This window comes from Tubulanus polymorphus, chromosome 8 (assembly GCF_964204645.1).
Source record: "Tubulanus polymorphus chromosome 8, tnTubPoly1.2, whole genome shotgun sequence".
Classification (NCBI taxonomy): Eukaryota; Metazoa; Nemertea; class Palaeonemertea; order Tubulaniformes; family Tubulanidae; genus Tubulanus; species Tubulanus polymorphus.
In genome coordinates this window covers 3,709,493-3,724,763 of record NC_134032.1, presented here as the reverse complement: position 1 = coordinate 3,724,763, position 15,271 = coordinate 3,709,493, and the positions used below count along the sequence as shown (strand labels likewise).

The window sequence follows — 15,271 nt, the reverse complement described above, 5'->3', positions numbered from 1 at the left end:
GTGATCTGTTAGAGAAAGGTTTTCATTTCTAATTTTGTATCATGGAAAAATTGCGCTCAGCAAATAGTAAGACGAAGATTAATATCAGTCCTCAGTTTTATAGATTGTATTCCGGTCACCAGTCCTCAGTTTTATAGATTGTATTCCGGTCATTGTATTCCAGCCACCAGTTCTCAGAGTTAATTGTATTAAGGCCGCCAGTCCACAGGGTTATAGATTGTATTTGGGCCACCAGTCCACAGGGTTATAGATTGTATTTGGGCCACCAGTCCACAGTGTTATAGATTGTATTCCAGCCACCAGTCATCAGTGTTAATTGTATTAGGGCCGCCAGTCCACAGGGTTTGAACTATACTTCCATTGAATGAGTGAACAAACAAATATAGTTTTAAATATGACAGTTTAATCATATATATATATATATATATATATATATATATATATATATATATATATATATATATATATATATATATATATATATATATATATGATCATATATTACTCAAAAATGTGTTTTGCTTTTATTCTATGTATATCTTTTAATCTGTTTTATCGATACGAATAAAGATATTAAAATCGAGATTATCATAATATCGAAAATAGAAACATGTCTTTAAACTCTTAATAGGTTATAAACACTACGGATGTACATACAATTTCATCATAGCTTTAAGCCACGCAAAGAAATACCATTGTTTCTCATCAGTCCTTTTTGGAAAAGTGACAAGGGCGGCAGCACTAGTCGATAGTAGCTTCGTCAGATAAATGGGTTCAAATCCTCCCCAGCTCTCTTTCCTGGGCGCGTCTTGCTGCTCGTGGGCGGCGTCTAAATTCTACACATTTAATAATGTCAATAAGATAAGAACCCACTATCTGATCGGAATAAATCGTGAGTATAGCACCGTAAATCATGAAAGCACCGTATTTTGATATTTTATGTACAGATATAACTCTTCAGTATAATACTTATATTAATAACTAGAAATAAAAATATAATATATGCTTAGGCAAAACAATACCTCGTTTCTCCTAATCGGCCGGGTCGCTTTTGAAAACTGCAATATTTTTTTTTTCAGATGATTTCAATATTGTCGAGTCTGTTTTTATTGTTAACTTGATCAGGATTACAATTTAAATGAAATTTACAGGGTACATAGGTGGAAGGGCCGGGTCAACTTTTTAAGCTCAGCAGAAAATGAGAAACAAGGTATCAATTTTTCTTAGCCTAAATATTACTCGCTTTTTGTTTCATTGCATAAATTTTATCAGAAAATTTTTAATCATAGAAATTTTTCATTTATTTAGATTTGACACGAATAACTCACATTGAACATCATTGGTATCAATACAATTTAAAATAGTAGCGATTTCTGTATATTTACAAACACATTTTACTTATGAAGTAGGTGTCCAGGGACACATTGCCCATGAGGGAAATGTTGCGAAATAGTCAACAATCAGGGGCGGATCCAGGGCCCAATCTCGAGGGGGTTCTGAATTATATGAGGGCGCTCACTATTATGGGGGATGGCACTTTCTATGTCAAATCATGGCAAAACAGGGGCGCTTAACATCAAACTTGTGGTTTTCAGGGGCACTATGCCTAACGAGGGCATATTTACGTCAAATCCTTGACTTTAGGGGCATCTCCAAGGGGCACAGATGAAGGGTATCCCAGAACCCTCGGAACCGCAACCCAGATCCGCCCTGTCAATCTGGCATATTCGATGCCTCCCGGTGAACAGTAATGAAACTAACGACTTTGAAAACTCACATTGATCATAGGAGCTGTAAGGTTTGCAATTAATTGCGGTGATAAATAAAAATATATATGTCCAATATAATTCACTGGTAGGTTAGTTGTAGAAAATTCAATTCTCAACTCCCTCCGGTGATGAAAACAAAACTAGAAATTTGGCGATTCCTAATTGTAATCCTAAGACAGTGGAACAATTATCAAATTTAAAGACTACAAATTAAACAGGGTTCCTAGAGGACCATCAAATACGAAATTTGAGAGGTATTTTTGGGAGGCTTTTGAGGGTAAGATCGCCAAATTTGAGAGTAATTTTTCAGGACGAAAACCTAATTGATACATTAAACAGAAGCAAAATACATTTAGGCGCTTATGAATAACCTCATTAAATTTGACTATATGCGATACTAATTTAAATTGTTGACTTTGATTTTTTAGTGAAATAACTCGTCTAGGGTAGGAGGCTGATCACGACTGAAGAGCCTTCTTTCGATGATAAGGTACCAGAAAACTTTCTGTCACAAACTGAACATTTGATTTCGGCATTTTGTTACAATAAGTCTGACACTCAGCTCAACTACGAACTTCGAGTAACTGTTTCTAAACTCCTGGATAAATAGGTCTAATTGATTCTTTGCAATCAAATGAGCCCTCCAAAATGATTGGAAAAGTTAGTCTGGACAGGCGAAGGATAACAAGGCCTAATAGTGCACTAATGACACAATTTTTTAAACTAATCTAGCTACATGTACTATGACAATGCAGCATAAAATGCCAATCCAGTTTGTACACAGTTATTAAAGCAACTGCTGTGATTATCATCAAACAACACAATTTAATCATTCTGTCTCACTACAATTCATGATGTACATTGAGATAATATATGCAGAAAGGTCCTTTAAAAATAGGAGATACAAAATTCTCTGAGACACAATTTTCAGAATTTGAGGGGATTTTGAGGGGCCAAGGGCTACAAAACTCAGATTTTGTATCCTCAAAAATGGATTTTTGAATTTAAGGGTTTTTTGAGGGAAGCCTCTACAAATAGAGAAACTGGCTGCCGATCAGAAGACAATTGACTGATTGAACTAGGGTTCCAGGGATACCATGATCGCCTGGGGAAAATACTTGAAAATCTGATCATTTCAATATTCATCACTCCTTCATGCACAGCTACAGTAATGAATCAGAATTTATCATCAGCAATGATATTGCAATTGACAAGGATAGAATTTCAAATCTCGAACACAATTCTTTTGTTCAAGAGGTACAACAGAATCTCAGCACACACTTTGTATCATTCATACTAACTACAATGAGCTGACGAAAGATGGTGTGTGTCAAAGGCCGAAGCCGTATTTTGGAGTTTTCTAGACATTTTGCTCAAATTCAAGGATATTCAAAAATGTAATTGTTTAGAAGTATTCAAGGAATAAAGGAGTCGTAGGGACTCTGTTCAACGCCCTCTGGAATTTCCTGATCTATTAGAACCCTTTATATCAGACATGTAGCGTTTTATGGTCTCTTCATTTTTATTAACGTTGATGTTGAAATTTTGGATCCTAAGGTGGTTCATCATTTCATCATTCAGATTTACGAGTAAAATACAAATCTTTCCTTAATGTGGTTACGACACACGGCATTTGTTTGTATTCGTTATTTTCCTTTTTGTTGACTTTTGCCGCGACTTTATCCCCGACTAGTGTCAACATTTTTACCAGGTCCAACGAACGAGAACGTTCCTTCAAAACTTCACACAGGGTTTGTATATACCATGATCCTTCCTCTTCATTCCTCCATGCAACGTAACCTGTGGAAAAAACGAAAAATTGTGCTTAACAAAGAAGTAGGGGCCGTGAGGGTATATATAAACCTATTTATAGATCTTCCTAATGAAAATGATGTTAATGGTTTTTAGTCTTTGCATCTGACAATGTGGAAAAAGCAAAAGTAGACCCCAAAGAGTTTTGATAAAAATATTGACTATGTACAGTAGACTCAATCAAAATCGAATCTGATCAACTCTGTAACCGTTTGAAATATTATGAGTAACATGTTCTATTATGTATTAGGATACGGTCCCCGTGGTTATCAAAAACTCGTGGTTCTCGAGTACTGCAGCCTCTTCCGGTATTGCAGCCATTGCGTACAGTCATGTTGAATAAAGAGCTCTGATACAATCCATGATAATCGTCCAATTGTTGATTGCCGGGCATGAAATCGTTACACCGTTTAACTCGAATGTTTTCATTTTTTTATAATATTTTTTGTGATACTTTTACAAGAAATACATAACACCCGACTCAGGTATCACTCAAAGCAGGCATTCCCAAAACATTCGACTTAGCGAAGTCTACTGAACTAGCTTGTCGCAGTGGAGTTGTAATGAAATTGAAATGAGCTCAGCTGCCAACTTCCAAAATTCCTGCGCTAGCCTCAAACACTAGGAAAAGGATAGGGATTTTACACTCAAACCATTTCTATAATACATGGAGGGAGCAGTGTTGCCAGCACCTAGCTGTAATATTTCCAGAAATCTTTCCAGTATTTTTCTAAGTTACACACGTAAACCAGCTGACGGCAGAAAACCCTATTGTAATTCCGTAGATTGTTATGGTTATAATGTTGATTATGATTGTTATATATATTTTCTGCTTCATTTTACAAAGAATTCATCAAATTCTATTAGCTTCCAAATGAAATGTTGAATTCTGATTGGATAAAAAGGTCCATCTGAATATGCAGATTATTTGTATGTACCGTACATCATTATATTCTAAACCTAAAATTATTAAATGTCAGACAACACCGGCGGAAATATACTAAAGGCGATCAAGAATCAGTACGTCCCTTCAGGTATCCTCGTTCCGTCACACCCGGAAAAAAAAGGATTAGGCATTTGTTCACCAAATAACGATTTTAGACTAAAATACGGAATGCCACTAAGCACGCATGCAACACTAAAAAACATAGTTAGAATAATTGATTGAAGCATCTTCAAAATATCAAAAGTGTAAAAAGCGCTGATTTTAGCGAACAACAATGGCTGTCAAACGGCCATCTTGATTCTGATCGGGCCAGTTTTGGGGCTGAAGATGTGTCTAGGAATATCAAGACAATGCATTGAAGTGTCTTCTAAATAAACGAATATAACTGGATTCCGCATGCTCAAACAATCGGATGGATCAAAAGTGAACGCAATATAGTTTAAAATCCTCGCCTAAGAATTTAAAAACACGCGGATTTAGTAGGTTTTTCACCAATCTGAAGCAGGTGCATAATTCTTACCTGGAATCGTTGCGTAGGCGATCAGGACATCAGCTTCATTCGGAATTCTCAAACCTTCATTAGCATCTATTGTCATAGAATCAGCGACTACACCTCCATCTGTTCCATCACCCCGACAAGCCTGTCAATCAAAATATTACCAAAAATCAAAGTATGGTGCTCTTGAATAGTTTAGGTATCACATACGCAAGGGGACAGTGGAGACTTAGTAAGATATGATATTCCCCACACAACCTGTTAGACACAATTAGTTCGTATTTATTGACCTTTCCACGAAACAACCTTAGATAGAGATAGCATTATGTTAGGTGGCAGTGGTATCAATGAGACTATTGTGTCACGTAAATTGCAAGTTGCAGCGAGGTGTCCTGGTCAAGTGACTAAATTTTTAGTGGGCTAAAAGTTTTCTAATTGCCAACTTCTTAACATTCAAGGAATTTTCAAGGATTTTTGGGATTGTTAGCTGAAATTCATTTTTGGAGTTATCGAGGACACAAGGAATCGTAGCGAGCCATCGTAACTTCCTGAATATTGTTTACCTGAATAAAGAATAGTTTTGGTTTTCCGGCTAAAGCTTCACACGCATTGCCTTTGAATGGTTCGATAAGTTCCTCAACACGAACAGTGTTACAATCTTTTCCCATAACCTTGTCACCCTTTTCTCCGTGACTAAGTATCGCACAAACAAAGGCATCTGATTCACGATGTATAGGATCTGCGGCAGCTGAAAAATTGTACAGTGTTTAAATCAGTTAATTGAAATTTGGCATTAGAATTATAATGTGAACAGGTCACGATACGGTATATCCTTTGAACGAGCGATCCAAGAATACCACGGTCCACTTTATCCACACTGTCTATTTCTCGTCAAGTAATTGTCAGGGTGGATACAGGTGGATCGAGGAGTAATAGGGTGGATACAGGTGGATTGAGGAGTAATAGTCAGGGTGGATACAGGTGGATTGAGGAGTAATAGACAGGGTGGATACAGGTGGATTGAGGAGTAATAGTCAGGGTGGATACCGGTGGATTGAGGAGTAATAGGGTGGATACAGGTGGATTGAGGAGTAATAGTCAGGGTGGATACAGGTGGATTGAGGAGTAATAGACAGGGTGGATACAGGTGGATTGAGGAGTAATAGTCAGGGTGGATACCGGTGGATTGAGGAGTAATAGTCAGGGTGGATATGGGTAGCTTGAGGAGCAAAAGTCAGGGTGGATACAGGTGGATTGAGGAGTAATAGTCAGGGTGGATACAGGTGGCTTGAGGAGTAATAGTCAGGGTGGATACGGGCGGCTTGAGGAGTAATAGTCAGGGTGGATACAGGTGGATTGAGGAGTAATAGACAGGGTGGATACAGGTGGATTGAGGAGTAATAGTCAGGGTGGAAACCGGTGGATTGAGGAGTAATAGTCAGGGTGGATACCGGTGGATTGAGGAGTAATAGTCAGGGTGGATACAGGTGGATTGAGGAGTAAGTCAGGGTGGATACGGGTGGATTGAGGAGTAATAGTCAGGGTGGATACAGGTGGATTGAGGAGTAATAGTCAGGGTGGATGCGGGTGGATTGAGGAGTAATAGTCAGGGTGGATACGGGTAGCTTGAGGAGTAATAGTCAGGGTGGATACGGGTGGATTGAGGAGTAATAGTCAGGGTGGATACAGGTGGATTGAGGAGTAATAGTCAGGGTGGATACAGGTGGATTGAGGAGTAATAGTCAGGGTGGATACAGGTGGATTGAGGAGTAATAGTCAGGGTGGATACAGGTGGATTGAGGAGTAATAGTCAGGGTGGATACGGGTAGCTTGAGGAGTAATAGTCAGGGTGGATACGGGTAGCTTGAGGAGTAATAGTCAGGGTGGATACAGGTGGATTGAGGAGTAATAGTCAGGGTGGATACAGGTGGACTAATACACCGCAGTGCTGTGTATTAGCCAAACCCCAATTCATGTTGACAAACTGATGGGTCCAATTGGAAACCTCTCGTTCATTCTAGGAACCATTTTTGACCGGGGTCCGACTCTACGCGTCTGACCTACTAGCTACTGATCTAGCCTAATTGTGGACTCGCTGAAAGTTGAAATAATAAAACTCTTTCTTATACTTGCCTTCACGCATTTTCGATTTCATTTCCTTCGCAGTCAAATTCTTACGGACGACAACTTCGAAGCCTAAATCACTTAACACCTCGCGTAAAGACTCCACATCAAACTCGGTGCCAATCCGATTTTTGCTGGTGTCAAATACCTTATTTGATATAATAAGAGCGAGGCCTCTGTGTTCATGATTCATATTGTATTGATCTATTCCACCCGATTCACACACATTCCCTCTGACATCTGGAGCTGGTTCCACAGTGTCTATATTGTAGAATCTCAGTGAGGACTGATTATTGCTGTTATCCCAGTGACGGATAGCTACAGCGTTACTGTTACACACGTGATGTATGTTAAATGTCACACTGTCTGTAGAGTTCAGTATTATACGCGGGTGATCTATAAACCCCTCATCATTATATCTGATACTAATAACAGCAACTCTGTAACCAGTATTAGAGTTTACCGATAGCAATACTTGATTATCATTAATAACACACGGGAATCCTGCAAGTGGATCAAATGTCAGTCCGCAATCGTGCATAGTAATAAAACGCATCCGTTTTGCTTCTTGTGTTAGATACAATAAGCTGTGTTCACGCATACAGTAGATAAATATACGTCCCCGCGTGTCGACATCGAAACTGTTGATATATTTGTAAACTCCATCCGGGAGCTGATGCTCCTTCACTCGGATTCTATCAATCAATCTGTTTACAGGGTTTTCTCGTAAAGGTAAAACATGAATGTCTCTATCTCCTGTCTGTGTAAAGATATTGTGATCACGGATTACTAAGGATCCACAGTCTCCAGGCAGGAGATCAGTGATATTTTCTTCGAGGAGTTTTCTCTTATTTTTATATTTTCTCAGGATGTATTCACTGTTTTTCTCCACGACCACAAACAGAAACCCGTTACTATCAGTATCGAGTCCTTGTATCAAACCATCAATCTTTATGTATCTCTGTATATTATCACCATTCACACTATATATATAATCAGTGGAGCCCCAGTCCGCACATATAACACGTGACTGTTCACCCTCGTGTTCACCGGGTATTGACGTCACCAGGCTGGGTATGAAGTCTGTATCTACCCGTTTAATGAGCGTCAATGAATCGATTTTCGATTCCATGTTACGAGTTTAACCCCAACACAAGTTTAAAACAAACCAACAAATAACTGATGACTGATTGATGTGATCTCCTCTCCTCACCGACGACCGAGGTGAAATCTCCTCCGTTATAAAATGATCTTCTTCGGATTCACGATTAAACTGCTAACAAATAGTTCACTCAGTTGTATTCACTGCGATTAACTGATTCCTAAAATTGGCGATAAAATACCGTCAGTGTCACCGCTGCACAAGGGCGAGTACTGGATCGTAGAGCGGCTGCCGTTGAGAGTGTGTACGATCGGGTTTGACGAGCCGGTTTTAATTCGACACAGACTCAAGATGGCGCTTCACAAGAGAGGGCGCCACCAAACGACAGCTTCACAAACGTTCGACATCAGGAGCGCTCCGTCCAGGTTCGGGGATCGCCGGTAACTCTCCAAAGTATCGCGGGTCGATCCTCTCAGTGGTACCGCTAGTAGGATGGCTTAGCGTTTGTTTTTGAATTGTTACCGGGTGGACGAATTCACGAAAATTGGCCCAGATGTTGATACAAACCTAACTATCAATTTTAGAAGCCGGGAGCCGGGCCTCCATCGGGATCCAATTTTTACGTTTCCTTGGCAAAGTTAGTTACCTAATCGTTGGTGGTAAGCTTTTTATAATCGGATGGGCTTATACCAACCAACATCCGATCGTGAAACTAAACCACAGACAGGTTACTGACTACCATGGCAACTGAATGGAAATTCTATTATATTTCAGATGTATATAAGGAATAGGAAATTATAGAAAATTATTGAAATTTAGTCACATATTTATTCCAAAATAGATTTAGATCATTCCATACCTTGTACATGTTTTAAAAATGTATCCGTTATTTGAAGCGATTAATGGAACTTGTGGTTAAGGATGCATCACGGAGAATGAAACACTTCCATCAATATAGCCTAACATATAGCCTAAATGATGGTGGTTTTTTTAAATAACATGTCCCATTCGTTAAATTGTTTAGTCAGTATAATAAATGCGCAGAGAGAATCTGAGTGTCAGTGTTATATCGCTATCGGACACACGCCCATGCTTTTCGCAAATCTCTCAATGTTCAGTGAAATGGCGGTGCGCAGTGGGAGACCCCTTTGGCGCGTAATCTCAAACTCTACAGGCCTTTAAAGCAAATAACGTTCTTTAACCTCAGTAAAAATGGGAAATCTAGCTTTAATAACCACTTAGATATTTTAAAATCAATAAAAACCGTAATTTTTTGACGCGCAGTTAAAATATGCAGTCCTTGGTTTCACATCGTCACTGCTCTTAATTCTTGCGATCAAAAAAATCCAAGAATCACCGGCAAATATCTGCATTTCATTTCCTTTAAAATGGTCTATGAATTAAGTTAATCAAGCAAGGGACTGCAGAGCTATTTGACATTCAATCTAAACTTATGTTTGAAAAATGAGCGCAAATTATAGCAACAATGGGGACCTCGAGGAACCGCCACAAATTGGCGCCTAGAAACTGGAAACTTCTTTATTAGGTCAGTAAACTTCTTTATTAGGTCAGTAGGCCAGTCGCGAGTTAGGCGACATTGTCCATATTTTCGTCACGCCCAAAGTAACATATACGAGTAGTTTGAAATGGTCAGTGATGGTCAGAGATGGTCAGTTTATGAATTTGCAATAATGAATCCTTAGTAGTCTAAAAACAAACGATGACTTGAACAATTTCCGATATTCGAAGTCAAACGTTCAGACTCGGGGATCATATCTCAATTGGTCAGTTTCTGACCGTCACGGTGTCACCATTGTGGTCTACAGCTGAAATGAAATATTTGTAGATAACCGACGAAGAGGCCCAAAAGCACAAGTCCCTGACTGGAAAAGGAAACCAAATTGGACAGGAAAATTTATTTGGAAAAGCCACTGGTCTTTCTACAAAGCCCACGCGATGGCGTTTTGGTTTATCATGTATGAAATCTTTTATTAAACACCATAATACATGAAGTGATAAGCATCATACCGCATCCCCCTCCACAAAGAGGGGTTATATAGTTCAGCAAACCGTTTACATTGGCCTATCTAGACTAACCTCCGCCGTTCGGGCAGTCGGGCAAACCGGAAAACTCACCATAGAGTAGTTGATTGGAGCATACCGAATTGAGTGAAGATGTGGACATTCCTGACACAGATTAAAGTGCTTGATTCAATGAAAACTTTACATCTGAATCGAGTCTCGCACACCGGCGATTATGAATAATTAATTGGGAAGTTAATTGATTGCTGCAGATTTCATAGCGAATATAACCATTACATAATCGTTATTCCCTAATGAACGAAGCCTCGGTAAAAAAAACTCCGTTATTGTCAGGTCTAATATCTGCAATGAGGTCCTTTAATGGCTGCCTAGTAGGTTTTATATTCACCGCTCTGATCTGCTGTATACGTTACCCATGCCGGGCACTGCCGCAACAGCAGCGGCGGCAGATGTCGCTAAACCGGTCTACGGTGGGCACTGGTGCGAGATTGTCCGTTTTGGCGACCGTTACAAATTTGAAATCACGGTTACGATGTTCGGAAGCGTGCACCTTGCGAGCGGATTGCCGTGCGATGAGCTTCACGCGTCGCGGTGCGAAATCATCCGTTTGTCAACTGTTTCGTAAAGACGAAAAGTCGACCACGTCCCCGATCCCGATCTGGACAGATGGTGAGTAAACTGTTCTTTTTTTATTTCGGTTAGGTTAAATGGATAAACAAATATGGTGGTCTTGGGGAGAACAGGATCTGAACTACGTTAAGCGAGAACAAAAAAAGAATTCCCAGAGACCGTTAAATTGATAATAAAATTGAAACGCCAAAATTATTAGAAGGGCATAATACCAGAATAAGTAATTTGGTCGAATTAAATTTTTAGAACATGTTTCATTGAACAGTATTTCATTTAATGTTTCGACTATATCCTAATAGTCATCTTCAGGAATACTGATGTTGTCCTCATTATAACCATTGATGAAACACTCTGAGTCCGTGTTGTAAAGATAATATAAAATCCCTGCACACTAAGAATAAAAAGAGTCTGAAATGTTTCCTTGAGCTAGTGTAGTTTATTCAACGTTTCCACTATATCCTAATAGTCATCTTCAGGAATATTGTATTCCTTGAGCTAGTGTAGTTTATTCAACGTTTCAACTATATCCCAATAGTCATCTTCAGGAATACTGATGTTGTCCTCATTATAACCATTGATGAAACACTCTGAGTCCGTGTTGTAAAGATAATATAAAATCCCTGCACACTAAGAATAAAAAGAGTCTGAAATATTTCCTTGAGCTAGTGTAGTTTATTCAACGTTTTGAAAATATCCTAATAGTCATCTTCAGGAATACTGTATTCCTTGAGCTAGTGTAGTTTATTCAACGTTTCGACTTTATCCTAATAGTCATCTTCAGGAATACTGAGGTTGTCCGCATTATAACCATTGATGAAACACTCTGAGTCCGTGTTGTAAAGATAATATAAAATCCCTGCACACTAAGAATAAAAAGAGTCTGAAATGTTTCCTTGAGCTAGTGTAGTTTATTCAACGTTTTGAAAATATCCTAATAGTCATCTTCAGGAATACTGATGTTGCAAAAGAAATCATCAAATATGTATAGCAGCTGATTACTGACTTAAAACGTTGATAAGATAAGTTCATTCTGTACAATTCAACTTGAAGCTTATCGCACTCAGAAAACTCCTGACAATCGTTGTTATTGTAGGAGAGAAAAGCGAATTTATCCGAGTGAGACAGGGTCATGAAATCGGTGAAAGTATCAAAATACGTGCAAATATCAGACCTTGCACTGTTAGAGTATCCGGTATTGGAGGTTTGTGGCGTCGCCCAGTTTAAATACGAAGATGGTGGGACCCAAGGTTTGATTTGTGAAGTTGATAAAGCGTAATTTAAATAGTTTGTAGGATCGGAAGGGCTTTTGTTTGAGTCGTCAATTTTGGGAATCTGTAGATAGGCCTGGTCATAATGATATGCAGATGATAATACACAAAGGCATGTATCGAAAAGCCACCACATGAAACATAACAGACAAGAATCTATTATCCAATAATAAATGATTTATCCATTTTCTTAAGAAAATACATGCGAGTGGTCAAAAAAAATAATTTCATACCCTCTATTGTATGAATATACGGAAATTATTCCACCGGAAGAAATGCCACCGGTGAAAATACCACCGAATTTTGCAACGTAGGAAAACAATGCCAATGTAAAAATGCCACTTTTTGCACAGTGGGAAAAATTTCTACCGTAAAAAAAAGTTAAACTGCAACAATCTTATCAATGTTCTATTTAAAAGGCCTATATCTAACTTACCTATATTCAGTATTGTACTTTAGCACCCCCTCCAGTTTGCTCTTCTCTAATCTGTTAGGCTTGTAACCATTTTTAGGTTCAAAGTCTATAGAAGCAAAAACAGAACAAATCTCATTTTGTAATGAGTAATATATATTTATTGTTACGTTATCCCCTCGTCAGGCATAGCGCAAGTGATTAAATTTACATATCATACTGGTATTTATACAGAATAAGACGAGGCTAATTACAAACAATTTCAAATTACTGAGTGACAGGATAATTATGATACAAAGATAATTAATCACACGCAATCTAAATTAGTGAAGATATTTGACTAGTAGGTATAGACCATTTTTTGACCATTTTTAAGGGTGGTTAATCATACGTGTATACATATATAATACTTTCAATAAAATTCATTATCAGTGGTTAATCGAGAGTACAGTCAACCGCCGATATGCTGCCCTCCCATTTACAGCCACCCCCGCCTACCGCCAGGTATTCCCAATACAAATACATAGTAAAATACCGCCATACTCTCTACACCGATAAAATGTGGGCGGTATATCGGGAGGGGGGAGGCATTTTATAATCATCCATTGCTCAACTGTTGAAAAACTAGAGGACCAAAGGTCCTGAGGCTTGAAAAATATCAGAAATTCAAAGGTGTCCCCCTTTCGAGTTTAGAACATTTATATTCCGTGGTATTATACTGGTACCTTCTGAAACATGGCCACGGCCACGACTGCACATCAATAAGGGTTTGAAAATAGGGGTGAGAAAAGGGCCCAGAGGGTTAGGTTTAGGGGTCCTTCAGGGCTAGGGGAGGTTGGGGTAAACCTTCAGACGATTTGCGATCATCTCAGAGATTGAGATCTTTTATTTGAATGAGAAAACTGCGTTGTATTATAGCATAGGAAATCATCGTTTTTTTTACAGATAATTTCACTTCCTTGTACGAGACGTTATTTTGTGAATGACCCGGGATAATTATCTCTCTCTCCTCTATTGACGCACTCTAATAATAAACTTTTGAAAACGAGAACACATAATTGTCTCTGATTGAAATATCTAGAGGGATAGGGGCTTGAAGGTGGGCGGATAATTGAACATAGCTTCCTTATATCATAGTCGATATTGCCAAAAAATGAATGATAAATTGATTTTGAGATTTGAGATTTTTATACGTATTATAATCGATTTCGATTCCTGCTTGAGTTGCGTGGATTCAAAATGCTTCACAGATATATTTGCATTTTCTAAAACCCTTTCGAATTAATTCGCGTTATTACAAATTCCCCTCAGGGCGAGAATCAATCTGCGAGGTCCAAACAGTCGACTTATTTGCCCCTTAATCAACACGAGTTTCCATTCAATACTTATTGTCTTTCATTAGTTCATTAATTAGACGCGGTTATTTTCTAATCATATTTCTACTATCATCCATTCTATCTTTATACTAGTTACATTAAGTGTATAAAATAAATTCTGGACCTTCGTAATCTGAATTGAAATACTCTATGATAAAGGAAAGATGGCTGGATATCTACCAGAATCTATTTATCATCTTGCCTTCCTCGTAAATGGTCGCTATTTTCGAAATAACCTAAAGCCCGGCGCACGCAACCGCTCGGCAACCGGTGACAGAAATCGCTCGTCGTCGAGAGGATTTACTCCGCGTCGCGCCCCAATATCAAACATGTTTGATATTCAGGCGCGGATCCAGACTATCGCACATGCAGCACGTGCGGTAGTCGCAGTTTTCAAATGCCAGTGAAAAATTTTTGTTTCGGGGAAAAAGTAAATAAAAAGGAACACAATTTGTGCGTCATAAAAAAATAATTGCCTTTCTGTACTAGGACTAAAGCAAAATGTGAATGAAAATAAATTGACCAAAATCATAAAAGGCAATCTAAGGCATTTTCCTTTACTCAAAAGGGCACTATTCCAAAAGAGACATTATTGTTGCTCTATAAATCTAATCGAATCTAAAAAAGGCACAAGCAAATTGAATGTTAAGGCAAATTAAGTGGCATGATACCAATAAATGGCACTCAAACTCAAACTCGCTCGCCGGGCATTAATACTGGCCCTTTTCAAAGTTGGTGCCCTTTTTTCACTGTGCTGTAGTCACCGAATGGCTCTGAATCCGCGCCTGATATTGGGAAATTGCTGCCGGGCGCTGGCTGCAGCTGGAAACGCCCGTCGACAAGCGAGTCATCGACTAGCCAATGAATGAGCGAATAATTATCACGTGATACTTTGCGGTCTGAAGCGCGCATAAATGATGGCTGTACAACAATAAAACACCCGCATCTATTAGAATCATCATCTTGTCACATTTCACACTAGCTGCGCCTTCCTTGTATATTGTCACTATTTCGGGAATGATACAAGAGATCATTGTCTCTGAAGAGCATTCAAAATACCCTCGGAAATATTATCTCAATTTTGCTGCCTTGCTTTTTATTCTAATCATTCGGATTAAACTAAAGAACGTTTTTGTTTAAACACACTTTCAATTTTAAAATCGAAACTTCATCTTTTTTTTGATAATTCTTTTTCTTTCTCTGCAAAACCATAATTAACTTTCAACTGTTATAGCAATCAAATAAACTATAGATTTCTAGACATAACCATAACTATATCAGGAGCTGCAGATG

At 38.6% G+C, this 15,271-nt stretch overlaps 1 protein-coding gene across 1 annotated transcript; it reads right to left on the bottom strand.

Annotated features, from left to right (window-relative positions):
- Positions 1-500: 500 nt before the first annotated feature.
- LOC141910044 (uncharacterized) lies at positions 501-8,279 on the bottom strand. Its single transcript, XM_074800744.1, has 4 exons — positions 7,157-8,279; positions 5,587-5,771; positions 5,048-5,168; positions 501-3,569 (listed from the first exon to the last, which is right to left on the bottom strand). Exons 1-4 carry the CDS (start codon positions 8,277-8,279, stop codon positions 3,343-3,345), a joined length of 1,656 nt encoding a protein of 551 aa, XP_074656845.1. The 3' UTR covers positions 501-3,342.
- Between the last annotated feature and the right edge of the window lie 6,992 nt (positions 8,280-15,271).